Source organism: Carassius carassius, chromosome 1 (genome assembly GCF_963082965.1).
Source record: "Carassius carassius chromosome 1, fCarCar2.1, whole genome shotgun sequence".
Taxonomy (NCBI): Eukaryota; Metazoa; Chordata; class Actinopteri; order Cypriniformes; family Cyprinidae; genus Carassius; species Carassius carassius.
This window is the reverse complement of record NC_081755.1, coordinates 39,273,668-39,292,869: the sequence shown is the minus strand read 5'-3', so window position 1 is coordinate 39,292,869 and position 19,202 is coordinate 39,273,668. Positions and strand designations below refer to the sequence as shown.

General features: G+C 36.2%; 1 protein-coding gene across 5 annotated transcripts in view; it reads left to right on the top strand.

Annotated features, from left to right (window-relative positions):
- Positions 1 to 19,202, top strand: part of LOC132149737 (axin-1) — a 47,582-nt gene that overhangs the window by 21,817 nt on the left and 6,563 nt on the right. For all 5 annotated transcript variants that reach the window (XM_059559161.1, XM_059559167.1, XM_059559151.1 and 2 more), the window contains exons 3-6: positions 1,635 to 1,775; positions 9,425 to 9,521; positions 15,823 to 15,960; positions 18,214 to 18,764. In XM_059559161.1, coding sequence (XP_059415144.1) covers positions 1,635 to 1,775; positions 9,425 to 9,521; positions 15,823 to 15,960; positions 18,214 to 18,764 — 927 coding nt within the window. The remainder of the gene's footprint in view (positions 1 to 1,634; positions 1,776 to 9,424; positions 9,522 to 15,822; positions 15,961 to 18,213; positions 18,765 to 19,202) is intronic.

Sequence of the window (19,202 nt, the reverse complement as noted above, 5' to 3'; positions counted from 1 at the left end):
AGATGCCCGAGCCACCTCAGCTGACCCCTCTCGATGTGGAGGAGCAGCGGCTCTACTCTGAGCTCCTCCCGGGTGACTGAGCTTCTCACCCTATCTCTAAGGGATCGCCCAGCCACCCTGCGGAGAAAGCACATTTCGGCCGCCTGTATCCGGGATCTTGTCCTTTCGGTCATGACCCAAAGCTCATGACCATAGGTGAGAGTAGGAACGTAGATTGACCGGTAAATCGAGAGCTTCGCCTTGCGGCTCAGCTCTTTCTTCACCACGACAGACCGGTACATCGACCGCATTACTGCAGAAGCTGCACCGATCCGTCTGTCAATCTCCCGTTCCATCCTTCCCTCACTCGTGAACAAGACCCCAAGATACTTAAACTCCTCCACTTGAGGCAGGAACTCTCCACCAACCTGAAGTGGGCAAGCCACCCTTTTCCGACTGAGGAAAATCCGATTCCGATTATTCAGTCGGAAAAAAAGAACAGGCATTAACCCAATTATATTTTAAGAGCACTTAAGCAGTGAAACACTAATAGTTGTTGCAGTTTTCACATGACAGGATGTTGTCCTCAACTGTGTGTGGTGTGTTTTTGTTCTTTGTAGGCATTAATTAATTGTTGTTCTGAGATTTCGATTGTCTGCATTTTGCCTCCACCCAGCCGGAAGACCATTATGAAAATGTTTAAGGTTAATTATGTGATGAAGCTCCTAAATAGTTATGTGCTGTCATTAATAGAAGGCAAGTCCTTTTCAATAATGTTTTTATCTTCAATAAGGCAGGTAGGGCTTAGCATTATCTTGTTATATTTTTGTATGTAATTATAATTGTATGATTTGGTGATGTGATTTTTAACAGTGATACATTTTAGTCTTGTCATCTCAATAGTCAGATGCCAATTCATTATTTTTTTTATTTTTTTATTATATAATTATCTAATTTCTAAATAGTGTAATATGTATAATTACATGCCTTTTTTGTTTAATTGATGTTAGCAATATTAGTTTCTCTGTTGTTTGTTTCTCTACAGTTTTAAAGTGATGCTGAAGTCTGAAAGCACTGGTGTATACTGCATTACTGAAATGTGACCCTGGACCACAAAACCAGTAATAAGAGATTTATACATAAGCTTTGCATTGATGAATGGCTTGTTAGGACAATATTTGGCCGAGATACAACTATTTGAAAAATGTAAATAAGGAAAATCATCTTTAAATTTGTTCAAATTAAGTTCTTAGCAATGCATATTCCTAATAAAATATTAAGTTTTGCTGTATTTATGTTGGGAAATTTACAAAATATCTTCATGGAACATGATCTTTACTTCATTTCCCCATGATTTTTGGCATAAAAGAAAAATCAATAATTTTACACACACAGTGTAATATTGGCTATTGGTACAAATATACCTGTGCTACTTGTGACTGGTTTTGTGCTCAGGGTCACATATGTGATCTAGTGAAGTTGACAGACAGTAGAGTCATAGAAAGTGTTTATTTACTGATTGCAATCAGCTGAGCATCCCTCATTATTACTTAGAAATGCGTGAATATAATGCGTCGTTTCACTGAGAGGACCTGTATTGTCTTCCTAATCACGAGTCTAACAGGAATCTCCTCTGTCCCATTTCTCATCAACAGACACGCGCAATGGAGGGAGCCCATAAACCCGTACTACGTGAACACTGGCTACGCGCTGGCGCCCGCCACCAGTGCCAACGACAGCGAGCAGCAGAGCATGTCCAGCGACGCAGACACTCTCTCCCTGACCGACAGCAGTGTGTACGTACACATCGACAGACACAGAAACACACACCGCAAGCTGGCGGAACATTTCCATCCGAGTGCTTAGAGCGATTCAATTTCACCACAACATCCTGAGTCAATTTGGCATGATTTTCCTCCTCCAAGAAATTTGCAGCCAGTTCTGCAGAAGCCCAGATATTTCAGGAATCAACCGGAAGATGACCAGACAAAGCTCGATATTATTTGTCATTGGCGTGTCTTAAGCTGAGGCTGGTAGCAGTTAGCGGAGGCTGGTCTCAGAGCAGTGTCTCGTGCACACAGAATTAGTGCCATTTTCCCCCAGCTCTGCTCTGGGAACAGAAACAAATCTGCTCTGCTCTGAGGAGGACCATCTGCTCATTATCCACACCAATGAAAGCTTCTAAATGTCATTACTTATGCTAATTATAGGGCTTCAAATTGGGAGGTATGAGGCGCTGCAGGCTGTAATTTGAAGGCATTGACTTGTTTCCCTTCAATTTAACTTTCCCTGAAAACAAAGGAAATGGCCTTCACGTTGGTAATGTACACAAGCAGGTTACGGAAAACAGGAAATGGAATATAGAAAACAAACCGAGAATAAATAGGGTTTTGGCCTTGGGTGTAATCAGATTTGTCCACTCATTTCATGGCTTCCAAAATATTTCGCCTCATGCAGTTATTTTAAATGGTTGACACGAGAACTTGGTCGGCTGGATAATGCATTGCGATATTAAAAAGATTTTCCGTCCATTTATGTGGAAGTGGTTTTAAATTTAAAGCTTTTAAAAATGGGTAAAAATGAGTCAGCGCTCAGTCAAGGTGCGGTCACATTAGTGAAATTTCATGGGCAAAAAAAAGGTCCTTTGTCAATAGTGTATTGGTGAATGAAGCACAGCTCACACACATCAGTCAAACCAAGCAGATTTCCATTGGCCAGTTCTGCGAATGTGTATAACCAACTTGAACTTGTTGCAAAAAATGTATAGGGAGATCCTTCAAACCCTCATGAGAAATTCTTAATTGTGTAAATTCCCATTGAAATGATTGGATGTTGTCAGTGAACAACAGTTAATATATCATTGGTGACTATTGTATTCATAGATGGTCAATAGTAGTGTTGTCATGGTACCAAAATTTCAGTATTCAGTACCGATACCAGTGAAAATCCACGGTTCTCGGTACCAAAGCAAAACACAAAAAATGCTAATTAAAAAAATATATCTTTTTAGCACTAAAAATAAAACCAATGCCATTCTTTATACTTATTTACAATTGTGTTTAAAGTTTTTCTACAAGTTATATAATTATGAAAAACAGTAAACAAGTTTCCCCCAAATTTAATTTGTCTTTTAATTTATGAAAATTAAACACATTTTATTTTTGGTAAATAAAGGGGATTTGCTATTAAAATTAAAACATGGAAGAAATATTGTGATTTATTTCTTTTTTTTTAATTTTATTAAATTTTGATAATTTTTTTTCAACAGTAGTAGCAGTATCACATACATTTTACTAAATAATAGTAATATTTCTAGCACAATGCCTTTATGTAAAAATTAACTTTTAGGCCTAATGAATGCATATTTGTCATTTTAACTGAACTTAAGACTGGTGGTGACGCTTAAGATATTTTTGGTCATTGAGGGTTTCTGTAAAAAAATAGTAATAGATCATATTAATTATTATTAAAAGATAATACTACTACTAATTCTACTATCATACTAATGTATATACAATGCACTATGAATTGATGAGTCGATTCAGCGTGGTAAGACTCTCGCTCTCTCTCTCTTTGCATGTGTGAGAAACAGCGCTATCAGTAAAGCGACGGTGAGTCGTGCGCCTTCACAAAGAGGTTACAGAGCATCAAATACAGGTGCGCTGTGCGTCCATTGAGATGAACTGAAAAGTTCAGATCGCTCGATGGAGAGAGAAATCTGAAGCTCAGATGCTGAAATAAATGCAAGCGTCATGCGCTTCAGTCTATGTAGTAAACAAACCCGCACGTCTCTGCCATTCATTAATTCACACAGAGACGCGCAGAACATGGATTCATATTTCAAACAACTTTTGCGGCTTAACATTTACAGATACTGGTCCATATGGAGATTAAATTAATTTATGCTAACTTTGACAAATTCCATGACTGTCCATATTAAAATGTAAGTTTCATTTTCATGACTGGATTTTGAGATTCCGTCCTCGTTTTCTGCTTCGCGGAAATCATAGCGCTGAACCGGGTTTGAACGGGACCTCGGTACTACCGGTACTTAAAGAAACCTGGTAACGTCACATTTAAAAAAAATTTGGTACCGAAGTACCGGGTCTTTTGACAACACTAGTCAATAGTGTACCAAGGTACGAAGCACAACTCGCACAGAAGTAATTGTCAAATCAAGCAGCTTTCCATTTCTCAATGCAGCAAATACGCATTAAAAAAATAATAAAGGGATAGTTCACCCAAAAAATGAAAATTTTGTCATTGTTCCAAAACTATAAGACCTTCGTTCATCGTCGAACACAAATTAAAATATTTCTCATGAAATGTGAGGGCTTTCTGACCCTACATAGACAACAGTGTATCTATCATGTTCAAGGCCAAGAAAGGTAGCAAGGACTTTGTTAAAATATTCCATGTGACATCAGTGGTTCAGACATAATTTTATGAAGCTTCAAGAATACTTTTTGTAAACAAAGATTAAAACTTCATTCAGCAATCAGTTTAAACCTGTTGCAAAACCTTGACGGGAATATTTTGTGTTCATGTGAAATTCCTATTAGTGTGGATTCATAGAATAAGTTCATGGACAAAAGACCATTTTCTATTAGCAATAGTGGAGCAATCATGTGGATTTCAATTTCTGTTCAAAAGTGAAATTCCATGGGCAAAAAAAGTCAATAGTGTAATAATGTACAAAGCACAGCTCACGCAGAAGTCACTTTCAAACCAACCAGCTTTGCGTTGGTCAATGCAGTAAATCCATGTAAACAACTTGAACCCGTTGTAAAATCTACATGGTGAAACCTTTTGACCCTCACACAAATTTCCTCATCAAAATGGCTGGATTTTGCCCATGAAAAATTCACAGAACAGTGGTAAACATGACCGTACCTTAACTATATTTTAGCAAAAATGTACAATTTCACTGTCGGGAAATGAGTTTCTTTTTTAATGCAGTTTGTGAGGATTTTAGCTAGAGAAGCAGCAACAGGGAGGTGCTGAGTGCAGAGATGGCATGAGTGATCCATGTTACACAAACACACATTAAAGGCACATCAGGGCAAAAACATGTGTCTGAAGTGGCCTAGATTAAAGGCCATTATCAGCTGTTTGCCAGGCAGAGATGCAGGGGGGTCCGCAGCAGGCCCCGGGGGGATTAAAGACTCCCTGTGCAGTGAAGGACCCCAAACAAGCTTTGCTCTGAAGCTGTTACAGCCACTGCCCCAGGGATTCAGTCAGATGTGGGGAGGTTTTTTTTTTTTTTACAATTTCAGTCCCACAACAAAAAACTTAACGCCTGCTATCACTTTAGCTCTGCAGTCTGAGGTCTGTTCTCACACAAGGACTGCACATATTCATTGTTACAGAGCTGCAGCACCATTTTGTACCTTTTAGAACTGAGATTTCTATATAAGTGATTATACATTTTGCATTTAGCAAGATCAGTTAAATCTCCTGATGTTCAGTACATGTTTATTTACCAGCACAAAAAATACAACATACAAAGCTTTCACTGAATGATTATGTAGGAGCTAGATTTTGCGAACAGGCATTACATGTAGATTAGACAAACGGCACTATGGTTTAAGAGAGAGTTTGTTCAAAAATGACATTTTTCATTGTTTACTTCCCCTCATCTCATTCCAAACCTGTATGAGTTTTGTGTTTTGTGGAACAGAAATGTTTATCAGAATGTCTGATCTGCTCTTCTATACAGTGAAAGTAAATGGGAACAACAGACTGTCAAGCCTTCAAATGGCATAAGTCTCCTCTATAAGGCTTCTGACGTCATGTGTTCTTCTGAGGATGTACGATCAGTTTAAATGGAAAGAAATATTCGCTACAAATGTAGCTTTACAGCCGTGGTCACCATTTGCATATATGTATGCGAAAGAGCATTAGTATCATTTATATGTTATAGTATTTAATATTTTGAAAAAGGTTATTTTTAGTTTTCCTCTAAATTTTTGTAATTTTATGTGCTGCTCATACATTAACACAAATTAGTGAAGCTACCATTTTATTTATTCATAACAGTATTTATTCACATTAATAGTTTACTATAACAATACAGGCTTAGACATTCTGCTGAACATATACTTTTGTGTTACATGGGTGAAAGTCATAGAGGTGACCGAACAATCACCAAATTTTATTCATTTTTTTGTTACTTTTTATTCAATGTGTGTTGTTTAGAAAGTAACTACTTCATATTAGACATAATGCTGGTATTTGGTAATGCAATATTTAAGGAAATGAATATGCACAATAGTGTTGTCACGGTACCAAAATTTCAGTATTCGGTACCGATACCAGTGAAAATCCACGGTTCTCGGTACCAATTTCGGTACCAAAGAAAAACACAAATAACTAATTAAAAAAAAAAAACTTTTTATCACTAAAAATAAAACCAATGTCATTCTTTATACTTATTTACAATTGTGTAAATATAGTAATATAATTAAATATAGTAATATAATTATGAAAAACAGTAAACATGTTTCTCCCAAATTTAATTTGTCTTTTCATTTATGAAATTTAAACATTTTATTTTTTGGTAAATAAAGGGGATTTGCTATTAAAATTAAAACATGGAAGAAATATTGTGTGATTTAATTTTTAATTAACAGTAGTAGCAGTATCACATACATTTAAACTGCACATCTTGTGTAACTATTTTATTTTATTTATTTATTATTATTCTTAAGGATTTTTATACAGTATAGGTCAATGTATGTAATATGTCTGGTATGTATTGTAATTTGCTGCTGTGACATCACAATTTCCCCTTGGGGATTATTAAAGTCTTTCTATTCTATTCTATTTTACTAAATAATAGTAATATTTCTAGCACAATGCCTTTATGTAAAAAAATAAACTTTTAATGAATGCATATTTGTCATTTTAACTGAACTTAAGACTGGTGATGATGCTTAAGATATTTTTGGTCATTGAGGGTTTCTGTATAAAAAAAATATATATATATTGTAATAGATCATATTAATTATTATTAAAAGATAATACTTCTACTAATTCTACTACCATACTAACAGTATACAATGCGCTATGGATTGATGAGCTGCTGGTTCATGAATATTAATCACGTTGTCTGCGTTCGGTCTAATTGATTTGCTGAAATCAAAACAGGGACGGTAAGAGATCAGCGTCAGCCAATGAAATTGCCATTTGCGCATTAGGTCCGCCCACTACCGAAGAAACCGGTATGTCTTCTGCTTATTCGAAAAATATGAATAATTCTAAATGAACTCCATTGTTTTGACAGGAGAAGACAAAGAATATAGTTTACATGTAGCGTGTCGATTCAGCGTGGTAAGACTCTCGCTCTCTCTCTTTTCATGTGTGAGAAACAGAGTTATCAGCAAAGCAACGGCGAGTCGTGCGCCTTCACAAAGAGTTTACAGTTTGGCAAATACCATAGACAGTAAAAGAGGCAAATACAGGTGTATGGAATGATATTCAGGTGTACTGTGCGTCCATTGAGATGAATTGAAAAGTACAGATCGCTTGATGGAGAGAGAACTTTGAAGCGCTCAGTCAGTGTTCAGCGAGTGAAAATATATCTGCGCCAATCTTATAATAGCCTTGAACACACACAATGGCGAGTAAAATCTTATTGAATAGCCAATGGCTAACAATATACATAATTTAGTCACCCAGAGTAAAATTTATTCACATATGCGAGTGATTTACTCGCAATGTAGAAGCTGTTTTGAGGTGTTGCCGTGATTACCTTTAAATTGACACTGGTTTTACTCAAATGCAATGGTAAAATGCTTATGAAGTGACGCAGAACAGTTCTGGTGATGTTGTTTATGTATTAATGTCCTCATTGAGATGGCAGATGCTGAAATTACTGCAAGCGTCACGCACTTCAGTCTATGTGTAGTAAACAAACGCACACATCTCTGCCATTCATTCATTCACACAGAGACGCGCAGAACATGCAGGATTCAGATTTCAACCAACTTTTGCGGCTTAACATTTACAGATACTGGTCCATATGGAGATTTGATTTGATTAATTTATGCTAACTTTGACAAATTCCGTGACTGTCCATATTAAAATGTAAGTTTCATTTTCATGACTGGATTTTGAGATTCCGTCCTCGTTTTCTGCTTCGCGGAAATCATAGCGCTGTATGCGTCAAGAACCGGGTTTGGACGGGTCCTCGGTACTACCGGTACTTACACAAACCTGGTACCGTCCCATTTTCATTTTTTTTAGTACCGACTTGGTACCCAAGTACCGGGTCTTTTGACAACACTAATGCACAATATTGTTATCGTGGGCACTTCAAAATACTGGGAATAATCATTTATTACAAATTATTCCGTTTTTTTTTTTAATGTATTAAGAATACTTTTCCCAGCAACTGGTCACAATGCACAACACTGCAGTATGCTGCGTGAAAGACGTGTGTACTCTCAAGCACGGATGAAAGCACATGGCGGAGTGCGTGAGACGCTCTGGATGAAAGCGTATTTACTCTCTGACAGCAGATGGCGCTGAATAGCAGAAATGCATACTTTACCCTGGAAACCCCATAAACAAAGCAGCTGCACTACTTTCTAAAAACATATTTAAGTGGTTTAAACCTTAGATGCATATCAATGGTATAAACAGCCAGAGTTTTGTGTTCGCAGTGGTGACACGGCAGCAAATACTTAAATATTTAGACTTAATAGGCTATTTATTTTCAAACTTTTTTTTACATTTTAATCTGGAGATTCTTTATTGTTTGGTCACACTTTAGGCTACATTAAGGCTCTATTAATCAATATTAGTTAATTCATTAGTCCACAAACTACCGATGAAAAATTCTTCTAAACATTCATTAATCTATGGTCATTTAAGTATTTAATAACACGTTGTTAAAATCAAAAGGTGCAAGTGTTATTTAATGATCTAACAGTTTAATTTTTTTTTTATACCAAGATTAATAACCTCAGTAGCAAATTTATTAATTGATAATGCATTAAGTTTAACTAATGAGATCATGTTGTACAGTGTTACTTATTGTAACACTTATTGAAATATATATATATATATATATATATATATATATATATATATATATATATATATATATATATATATATATATATGTATGTGTGTGTATATATATGTATGTGTGTGTATATATATGTATGTGTGTGTGTGTATATATATATTTGTATGTAATTGTTCAGTTCTCTCTGTTATAAGAAAAAAGTTATTAAACCTGTTATAGTTTGACAACTTTTTTTTGCAACTAAATTTCAATACCATGATAATACCGTATACCATGATAAATGCATTAGCGATAAATGGCAACATGAACATTTCAGACCGACATGTGTCTACTTCATGTATAGTTTTTTTATTTTATTTTTTTGGACATTGCTAAAGATTGAGAACTAAAATCTTATGCTTGTCCCTACAGAGATGGAGTCCCACCTTATAGATATCGTAAGCCGCATCGACATGAGATCCACGAAAGTGCCAAAGTTAATGGGCGAGTGCCACTACCTCATATTCCTGTAAGTATGCTTTGGATTTCTAGAACACCTTGTTGACTTTACAACACTTTGTGTGTGTGTGTGTCTCTACCTTTCTTTCCATCACTCCTCTCTTTCTCTTCCCCCACTCCTTCTTTTTATTTTCTTCTCTGTGTCTGGTCTCCGTCCATCATCTTATGGTCTTTCCCTGTCATTCTTACTCTCTCTTTTCTTCCCACTGCCTTGTCTCTCCCATCGCCCCTAAAATGAATGTGCATTCTTAAGATGCACAGCGGTGGCTGGGGAGCTTTGATCATGTGCCGGCGAATAGCTGATGGAGAGCGAGAGAGCGCAAGTGTGCTGTCTAAAACGTTCCTGATGCTCTCGTCAGCTCTGCCTGCTCTGCCCCAGCAGATGTGAAGCCTCCCCCTCTGATGGCTCGGTTTTCACACTGCACCAGCTCCAGCATAATTGGAGCCTCTGAGATGGAGCCCAATTTAACAGAGCAAACATACACTTCCCATCACCGGGGCCTTTCACTCATCCTATAGAGACTGAAAACTGTGGAGGCAGCGAAGACACTTCAGCACGAATGTGCATGTGACGTACTAGAGACTCTTTAACATTTTCACCAATACCTGATTATCGAATGACAAGTTGCAGATGTACAAACTTTCTTAAAGGGGTAGTTCACCTGAAAATCTAACTTCTGTCATGTCTTTCCAAAATGGTTTGACTTCCTTTATTTCATGGAACATGTAGCGGGATGTTTTGCTTTTCCAGGGAATGTCAAGCTCTAAAATGACAGAGCCTCACAGTTAGTGTTGTGACTAGAGCTGCACGATTAATCGTTAAATTCAACTAATTTCTAAGAGACAGAGATTCTCCCGTGTCTGTTAAACCTTTGAAAGTCTAACTGTAACATTCAGATCTTGCGCTGCTGCTGACACCGAGAGTAGACCGTTGGCACGTTTAGGGAAGAAGCAACTTCAGTCTTTTCAACTACACCTTATTACAGTCTTACAGTCATTCATGTTATCACAGAGATACTGGGAGTAGTATAGTCCCAGTTTATAGTTTGGATAAAAACACTGATGTCTGTTGTTGAGAACTTGCCATCAAAACAGACCAAATCCTCTTTTGACAGGAAGTGGCACTTTAAATAAGTTGTTGATTACATTGCTTCAACACTAGGTGACGACAAGTGACTGTTAATAAAAAATGTATTTGCCATTGACTCATTCAAGAGATTCAATCAAAAATGCTGAATCATCCAGTAATTTTAGTATTTGAATCAATCAAACCACTTTTTCATAATTTTAATAAAAATTGGTGTCTTCAATATTACATTTTAAATACACACATATAGGTGTGTGTGTATATATGTATATGTGTGTGTTTATATATATATATGCTCTAGATGTGACTCATACGGCCTTCTGAACAATCTACAATAGTTTTGCGAGAAACTGACTTTGATCTGATTTTTCTGATCTCTCAAAACTTCTAATATTGCATGTATTGCCATTCAAAATTTTGGGTCAGCAAGATGTTTTTGAAAAGTCTGATTATTTGATCAAAAATACAGTATAAACACTAATATTGTGAAATATTTTAATTTGAAACAACTCTGTTCTATTGAAAAATATTTTAAAATGTAGTTTTATTTTCAGCAGTCATAACTCTATTCGTCAGTGTCACTTGATCCTTTAGAAGTCAATCTAATATGCTGATTTGAAGAAACATTCAAATTCAAGTTATTGAAAACTGTTGTGCTGCTTAATATTTTTGCGGCCTAATATTTTTGTAGAAACGGTACATGTTATTTCAAGGTTCTGAATAGAAAGCTTATGAATAGAAACCCCAAACTTTTGAATGGTAGTTCATATTCAAACCACAATATTTGAAAGTGAACAATGACACATCTTGGCCTGTTCCTTGCACAAAGCGATCATGTGACTATTTAGACTTTTTTTTTTTTTTTTGGAGTTCGACAGCCGCTGATAACTAGATTCAGATTCATTGTATGGAAAAGAGCAGAACGAACATCTTGCCTAACGTCTGCATTTTTGTTCAACCAAAGAAAGAACATTATGTGGGTTTGGCACAACATAAGTGAAGAATCCTTATTGCCAGATGAACTGTTGACTTTTAATTGATATTACTCCACTTTGTTCATGTTTATCTTGTACATTGTTCACATTGTTTATGATTCTAAACCTTTTAACACTCTCCCGCTTGGATGTTTTTTTTCCCATTTGGTTGCATTCTGGCGTTCTGCCTCTGTTAAGTTTAAAAGGCTCTCTTATATTCTGTAAGCGTGGTCTGCGGCAGGGAGGCAGTGTTAGCAACCAAAATGCCTTGTCAGGACTTGACAGATTCTGCAGTTCCACTGGGCATGTAACCGTGTGGGCTGTGGAGGAGACTGATGAATCTTAAGCAAACAGAAGGCCAGAACAAAGAGAGCTGAAACAGACTTTATATCAGATTTGGCCCTGTAATCAAAATTTTAACGACTCCTGTAAGGTTTTATATATTTCTTTATATATAACTATATTTCTTCATGTGTCTGTCCTCCTCCCCCGTCTCTCTTTTTCTCCTTTCAGACTTCTGGAATAATACATTTCCTGAGCTTAAGTTGTTTAGATTCCTGTTGGTTTGAGAACAAAAAAATGCTACAATAAAGATGTATGTGCACCTTTCCCCTGTGCCACCTCATCTGCTCAGATAAAGAGTGATGATCTGATATTCAGCTCTTTGTTTTTTAGGCTTGAGTTCATGTTGCAGGCTCAGTGTGTTGAAGGTGGATTGTTTTTAAGGAGTATTTAACCTTTTTGCATGTCAGTTGTAATGTTCTTTATTAGGACTGCAACAAACTATTATTTTGATAATTAATTAATCTAACGATTATTTGACTAATTGTCGATTTAACTAATTGGTTATTACACATTTATTGATTATTCAGCTTTTGCATTTAGTTAAAATAAACATTCTAATAAATGAATTCAGCTTTTGAAAGTCATTAAGTAATTACAATTATGCAGTTAATTTATACAAATAAATATAGTGACACACAAAATGAGATGAGAGAGAGAAACTCTCTTATTCACCATTTAGCTGGCTATATAAAAAAAGAAACTGAATGACACATCATTCTGCCTAACATCTCTCTTTCTAAGTCATACAAGAAAAAAAAATAAAGTTAAGTGATAGGACGTTTTATCTTTGGCTAAACATTTTATTCACAATATAATCTCTCTTCAAATACCTTATAGGGTTATGATAATCAAAACGGTCCTGAACTAGATCGACCCAAAACTTTGATTTAAAAAAAAAAACACCTATTCTCTAATAAAACGGTTTTATCATTAACTAGCTCCACACTGGAGAGCTGCTTTATAACAGAAAATCAAGTTAATAATTCTAACTGGAAGCGACACTGACTCTGGTCTTTTCATGTTTAATACTGTAAAGCTGCTAACTCTATCTATTGCATTGTACTGTTATATAAACCTGACTTGACTGGACTTTACTGGAGTTCCTGGAAACATCCACATTGTGTTCTTAAGTGCTGCTTTCACTCCACCCTCAGTTTTTGTTTATTTTCTTATTGAGAGGAAAGCATGCAGCATATATTAACACATTCATCCAAACGCCACTGTTTACTCTGAACTGAAGCGCTTTCTTCTCTTGAATTGCATCGGGCTGAATTACAGTCTTGCTCTACAGCGCCACACTGTTCAATGTGTGTCACATTAGGTCATATTCGATCAAACGACTACTCAACAACAAAAACAATTTTTTTTTTGATGATAATGTCGACTAATTGTTTCACCCCTATTCTTTTAAACATTTAAAAATAAACGACCCCAAACAATAGTGTGGGGTGGGCAATATAGCTTCAAAATTATATCACAATATTTCAAGAGTATTTGCGAAAACGATATTTATGACTATATATATATATATATATATATATATATATGAGAAAAACATGGAAGGTTTTATTTTTGATTGCAGGTGGCAGGCAGCAGCATTTATTGGTGCAAACAAAAAGGACATTTTCAATCCTTTCCAATGAGCTTCTATCATCGATTACAGATACTACCTAAAATGAAGTGTAAATCTATTGTCATAAGGTGGCAGCAGCAGCTGTGTTCGACTTGAAGCAGACTGATCCATGTACAGGGCCACATCTGGGGTTTTGTAGGGCTCCGGTGCAGGTTTTAGCAGTGGGCCCGGTTTGAAATTGTGTAAATAGCACAAATAGACAAATTAAACATTTACGTTTTTTTTTTTTTTTTTTTTTTTCAAGTTTCTAGGTGTCCAGGTACATAAACTGAATAATCAAATGTAAATAGCATTGCATAGTTTAAACTGTATAAATTAAATATAGATTAATTTCTGTTAAAACTACAGAGTAATTCAGTAAAGAGCAGTGAGTGGTTTTCTCCCATTTAATTTCTTGGATTAACATTAAGGACACTGACAACAGCTAGTAAATTAGGCGCGATCACTTTAATGCTGCGTACACCCAAATGCTAATAGTGTCAAATTCGTGTCTACCGCCTCGCTCGCACCGTGAGACCTCCAGACGCGCATAAACATCTTTACATTGACTTAACATTGAAATAATTTGTGCCAGACGCTCTATATTCGCTTTTGGTGTGAATGCAGCATAAGAGATAATACATCAAATTTGATTCACATTTCATTTTTCGCAACCGTTTACTTTCACTTAAGACATAACCTACTAATTTATATACATGTATGTGTGAAATTGTTTCATGCCGACTTTAAGTCGCTGAGGTATATTTGTAGCAACTGCCAAAAATACGTTATATGGGTCAAAATGATTGATTTTTATTTTATGCCAAAAATCAATACGATAGGATAAAGATCATGTTCCATGAAGATATTTTGTAAATTTCCTACTGTAAATATATAAAAACCTTAATTTTTGATTAGTAATTTGCAATGCTAAGAAATTCATTCGGACAACTGTAAAAGTTTTTTTTCTCAATATTTAGATTTTTTTTGCACCCTCAGATTCCAAATTTTCAAATAGTTGTATCTCGGTCAAATATTGTCCTGTCCTAACAAACCATACATCAATGGAAAGCTTATTTATTCAGCTTTTGTGATTGTATAAATATAAAAAATGTATATTGTTATATTTATATTAAATTGAAAAATTAACCCTTATGACTGGTTTTGTGGTCCAGGGTCACATATTTAAATAAAGGGGTGATTATTTTAATAAGTGCAGCGGTTTCTTTACTCATCTAATTTTTGTATTTGCAATCAAGTTATGGCCAATAAATGTGTGTAGCTGCTTGATTTCTTTGGTCAAATCTATTACATGATTAAATCAAATCTATAAAAACTGAGCTACCACATTGCTACATTAAACTCTGTAAAATGTTAAGTTTGTTGCAGTGCCATGCACTTAATGCCTCATCTGCAGCCGTTCTAGACATTCTAGATCTAGCGATTTATGCAAATAATTCGACTTTTTTTTTCTTTGTTTCAAAATACACATTCCATTTAAGCCTTTTCAGACATTCAAATAACAACTGCTCAGCCAGTCCCTCATTCTGAGTCAGCAGCAACCTCGCAATGTGAAACAATCGTGCAAAAGCAGGTGCTGTTTATGTAATTAAATATTCTAATCATGCCGGTTTGATTTCACATGTCAAAGGGTTAATATTTCATAACTTTCTCCATGACAACCACATTATTCGAAGCCAAAATGTATTCTAAAATAAGATAAAGTAAAACTAGAGAGAGGAGCATTTTGCTAAACTGTTGTCTTCATGTTTTAAATTGTTAGAATGAATCTGTCAGGGAAAGAGGTTTTTATTACAGCTGCTGTTATGTCTATACTTCAACAGCTAATTGGATTAGAACCATCATTATATCATTAAAGATGATATGAAAAACATGCACTTTGCCTTAAAGCATGCAGTTTAACTGTCTATTTGAGTGTTGATCATTATTAATCAATTGTTTAAATGAAATTTTATTTCAGGATATTTTCAGTTTCGGCTGAAATAAAGGTTTTTGTTTTTCTCTGTAAAAAAAAAAAAATTATGCATCACTATTTCAAACTAAAACTGATTACTGGAGTAGTGTATTCATTCTCAATGGCACATGATCAAAAATATGTCAGTCTAGTCAAATATTTGACTGTCTAGACTGTATTAATGTTCTTCTGTTTTCCCTGTTGTTTTATTGTTCTCTTTCCATGGCTGTATAATCAGTAGTTGTAGTTTCTTTTAAGCGCATCGCATTAATTGTGAAAAGTGACCTTGAGTACTGACTCTCATTGTCTTCCCATCAGCGCACAAACCGGATGCCAAAGGATATTCATGTTGAGCCGGAGAAGTTTGCGGCGGAGCTCATCAGCAGGCTGGAGGGGGTGCTGAGGGAACGTGAGGCGCAAGAAAAACTGGAAGAGCGGCTCAAGAGAGTTCGGCTGGTGAGTGCATCCCATTCGTCACGTCACTGCCGTATTTACAGCTATAGTAGTTTTTTTTTGTTCCCCTTGTATCAAAAACTGAGGTCTCTGCCACTTCTGTTGATGAGCGGGACTTCGGATGTGTTCTAAAGACTTCCTGTCTTATCAAGGGGGTCTTTCTATTCAGTGTCAGGTGAATCACCTGCCGAGATTGAGCTTCTTGCTAGTCTGCCTCAGTGTAATGACTTTGTTTGAAGTCAGTCGGGGCGTGAAGAAATGCTTGCGCACGCCGCAAATAGGAATCTTTTTCCCGACTCAAAGCCAGATGTTAAGTCTCAAGGCAGATTAGTTATGTGGTTAGAGGAACTTCTGTCACAGAACAGTGACTTGGAGTTATTATGAGCCGAAGGAAGAATGTCATTTGTCTTCTAATTGACATTCTCACTGGAGCCTCGGCTTTCAGCAAACTTGTTTTAAGTTGAGCAACCATCTTCTAAATACAGCACTTGCTCTCTTTGCTCCACTGAGCAGGACGGACTCTGACAGTTAAACATGTTTTTGCCAGCAACTGAGCCTTGACCAGTCTGAATAAACTCTCCATTCTGGGGTGTTATTCAGTCAATTTGAGGCAGAAATCAGTTTTTAGAGGTCGAAACGGCACAGTGAAAATTGGCTGCATTGCGGTTGGATTTGTGTTGTGTGTTCCACCTCATCTCCTTTATTCTTTATTTTTTTATTCTGGCATGATCTGTCAAAGATCATCCAGAGCGCTGACCCGCACAGCTGTTCAGTAAAAATAAAATGATGCATTTGCCAAACCCTCAAAATTCCTCATCTCCTTAGACTTCACTACCTGGAGAGAGAATCAATGCATCGCACACAAATGATCTGTTGTGGTTTCAGCTTTACTGACTTTCTCTTATGAAAACGAGAAGATGACCACATGAAAAGGCATTTTTGATGAATAAAGGAATATTAATGGAAATAAATGCAAAATGTGACTGCATTGTTAAAAGAAAAGAAAATAAGTGTGTATATATGTTATATGTGAAATATAATTATATCACTATTGAAAACCGTTGTTCTGCTTTATTATTTATTATTAAATACTGATATTTTATGAAATATGGATACCGTGATACAATTTTAAGGGTTTGTTTTATATAAATCTAAATAGAAATTGAATAGAACAACAATTATTTGAGATGGACATCTTTGTAACAGTAAAAATTACTTTTTCTTGACAATTTGAATCAATATAATGCTTCATTGGTGAAAAAAATTCCAACAACGTCTGAATGGACGTCTCAATTAAACGGTCAAGTGCAACATGTTATGATATGTTGACTGATCATAACATCTATTCATATAAAATGACTTTTTAAAAAAAAAAAAGTAACTATCAGCAAAGAGAACACAAAGGCACAGTTTACTAAACACTGCATAGTTTATCCCACATCAAAATAAAACAAGCAGCAATGTCAGTGCATTACAACTAACTAAATGTAACTTAACTTGAAATTGTTCCTTAATAATGGTATTGATTAAAACGGTCAAACATATATATAAAATAGTTAATTTTGTGGGGATATGATCCGAATTACTTGACATACCAGTATTTATGAACTCCTGCAAATGCCCCAACCCAGAGTGACACAACCTGAATCTGTCATTTGCAGAATATTATTCAGAATAAAGATATGGTGAGAATGCTGTTACGGTTTAATTAGATTTGTCATGACCGCGTTCATAGAAAAAAAACTCTGCTTTTTCATTGTCTGCAAGTAACAATACAGAATGTGACTAAAATGCAATTTAGTCACCAGAAAATGAGTAAAACTACATTTGTCAAAGAACTAAGTGTTTTTTGCCAGTAAAATCATAATTGGAGAAGGGCACAACAAATTAGCAAGTAAAATATTAAATCTTGTTAAGGGAAAAGGCATGTCAGCTCTTTTATAATCTGAAGAGAGGTCTGCTTGTGGAGAAGGGCTTTCATAATTAAAATGAATATTGAAGTCGTGTTTTGGACAACAAGGGAATTTTCTCATGGCTGTTTAAGGTCATTGTGTGTTTTCTATATGACATAACAAAAGCATATCAATAGAATCTAAGGAAAGCTGTAAGCGTGTGACCTCTGCAGGTTTAAACATGTTACTGCACAGTGATTCTACAGCCAGTTACAGACAGACTTATTCAGTCACTATAAAATGTGTTTTTTCTTTGAGGAAGATGGTTTCTTGCCATTATTGAATAGTCTCTTGTGTCCTGTAGGAAGAGGAAGGTGACGATGCGGACATCTCCACCGCTCCCTCCCTGGCCAATCACAGGATTCCTCCCGCGGTTCACGTGCAGCATTATGGTGGCCGCTACTCTGAAATGAGCTACAACGGGCTGCAGCTACGGGACGCACACGAGGAAAACCCCGAGAGCATCCTGGACGAGCATGTGCAGCGTGTCATGAAAACCCCCGGCTGTCAATCTCCGGGCACGGGCCGCCACTCTCCGAAGTCCCGCTCCCCTGACGGGCTTCCCGCGGGCAAGATTCCCGGGATGATGATGATGCCGCTGTCCGGTGGCCAAGGCAAGCACCAGGCTCGACTGGGCCCAAAGGGTGAAGCAGCGCACCTGCACCATCACAAACACAATCACCACACACACTATGCCGCGGGGGGGAAACCCAAAGAGCAGGTGGATGCGGAAGCCATGAGGATGCATGGGGGATTGGCCTGGAATATGGAGCAACAACACTTTGGATCCAAGTCACGCAACTTTGCAGATGGGATGAGCGTCGGCCCCAGTGCCATGGACCCCATGGGTTACGGGTATGTGCCTCGATGTCTTTTGTTAGACATGTAAACTACTGTTCAAAAGGGTGGAGTCAATAAGATTTTAGTTTTTGAAAAAATCTATGATGCTTACCAAGGCTGCATTTATTTGATCCAAAATACAGTAAAAACACTTCACATTGGAAAAATGATTACTATAAAAATAAGTAATATTAATATTATTAATTTCGTTTTTTTTAACGTCATTTATTCATGTGATGCAAAGAAATTCCAGCAGCTGATCACGAAACATTTCAGCTGTGCTTCTCAATATTTCGGAAGTTTAAAATTTTTTTTTTTTTTTTTTTTTTTTTAGGATTCTTCGAGGAATAGAAAGTTGAAAAGAACAGTATTTATTTGAAATAGAAATCATTTGAAACATTAGAAATGTCATTACTTTCATTACTTTTGACCAATTTAATGTCCTTGCTGAAT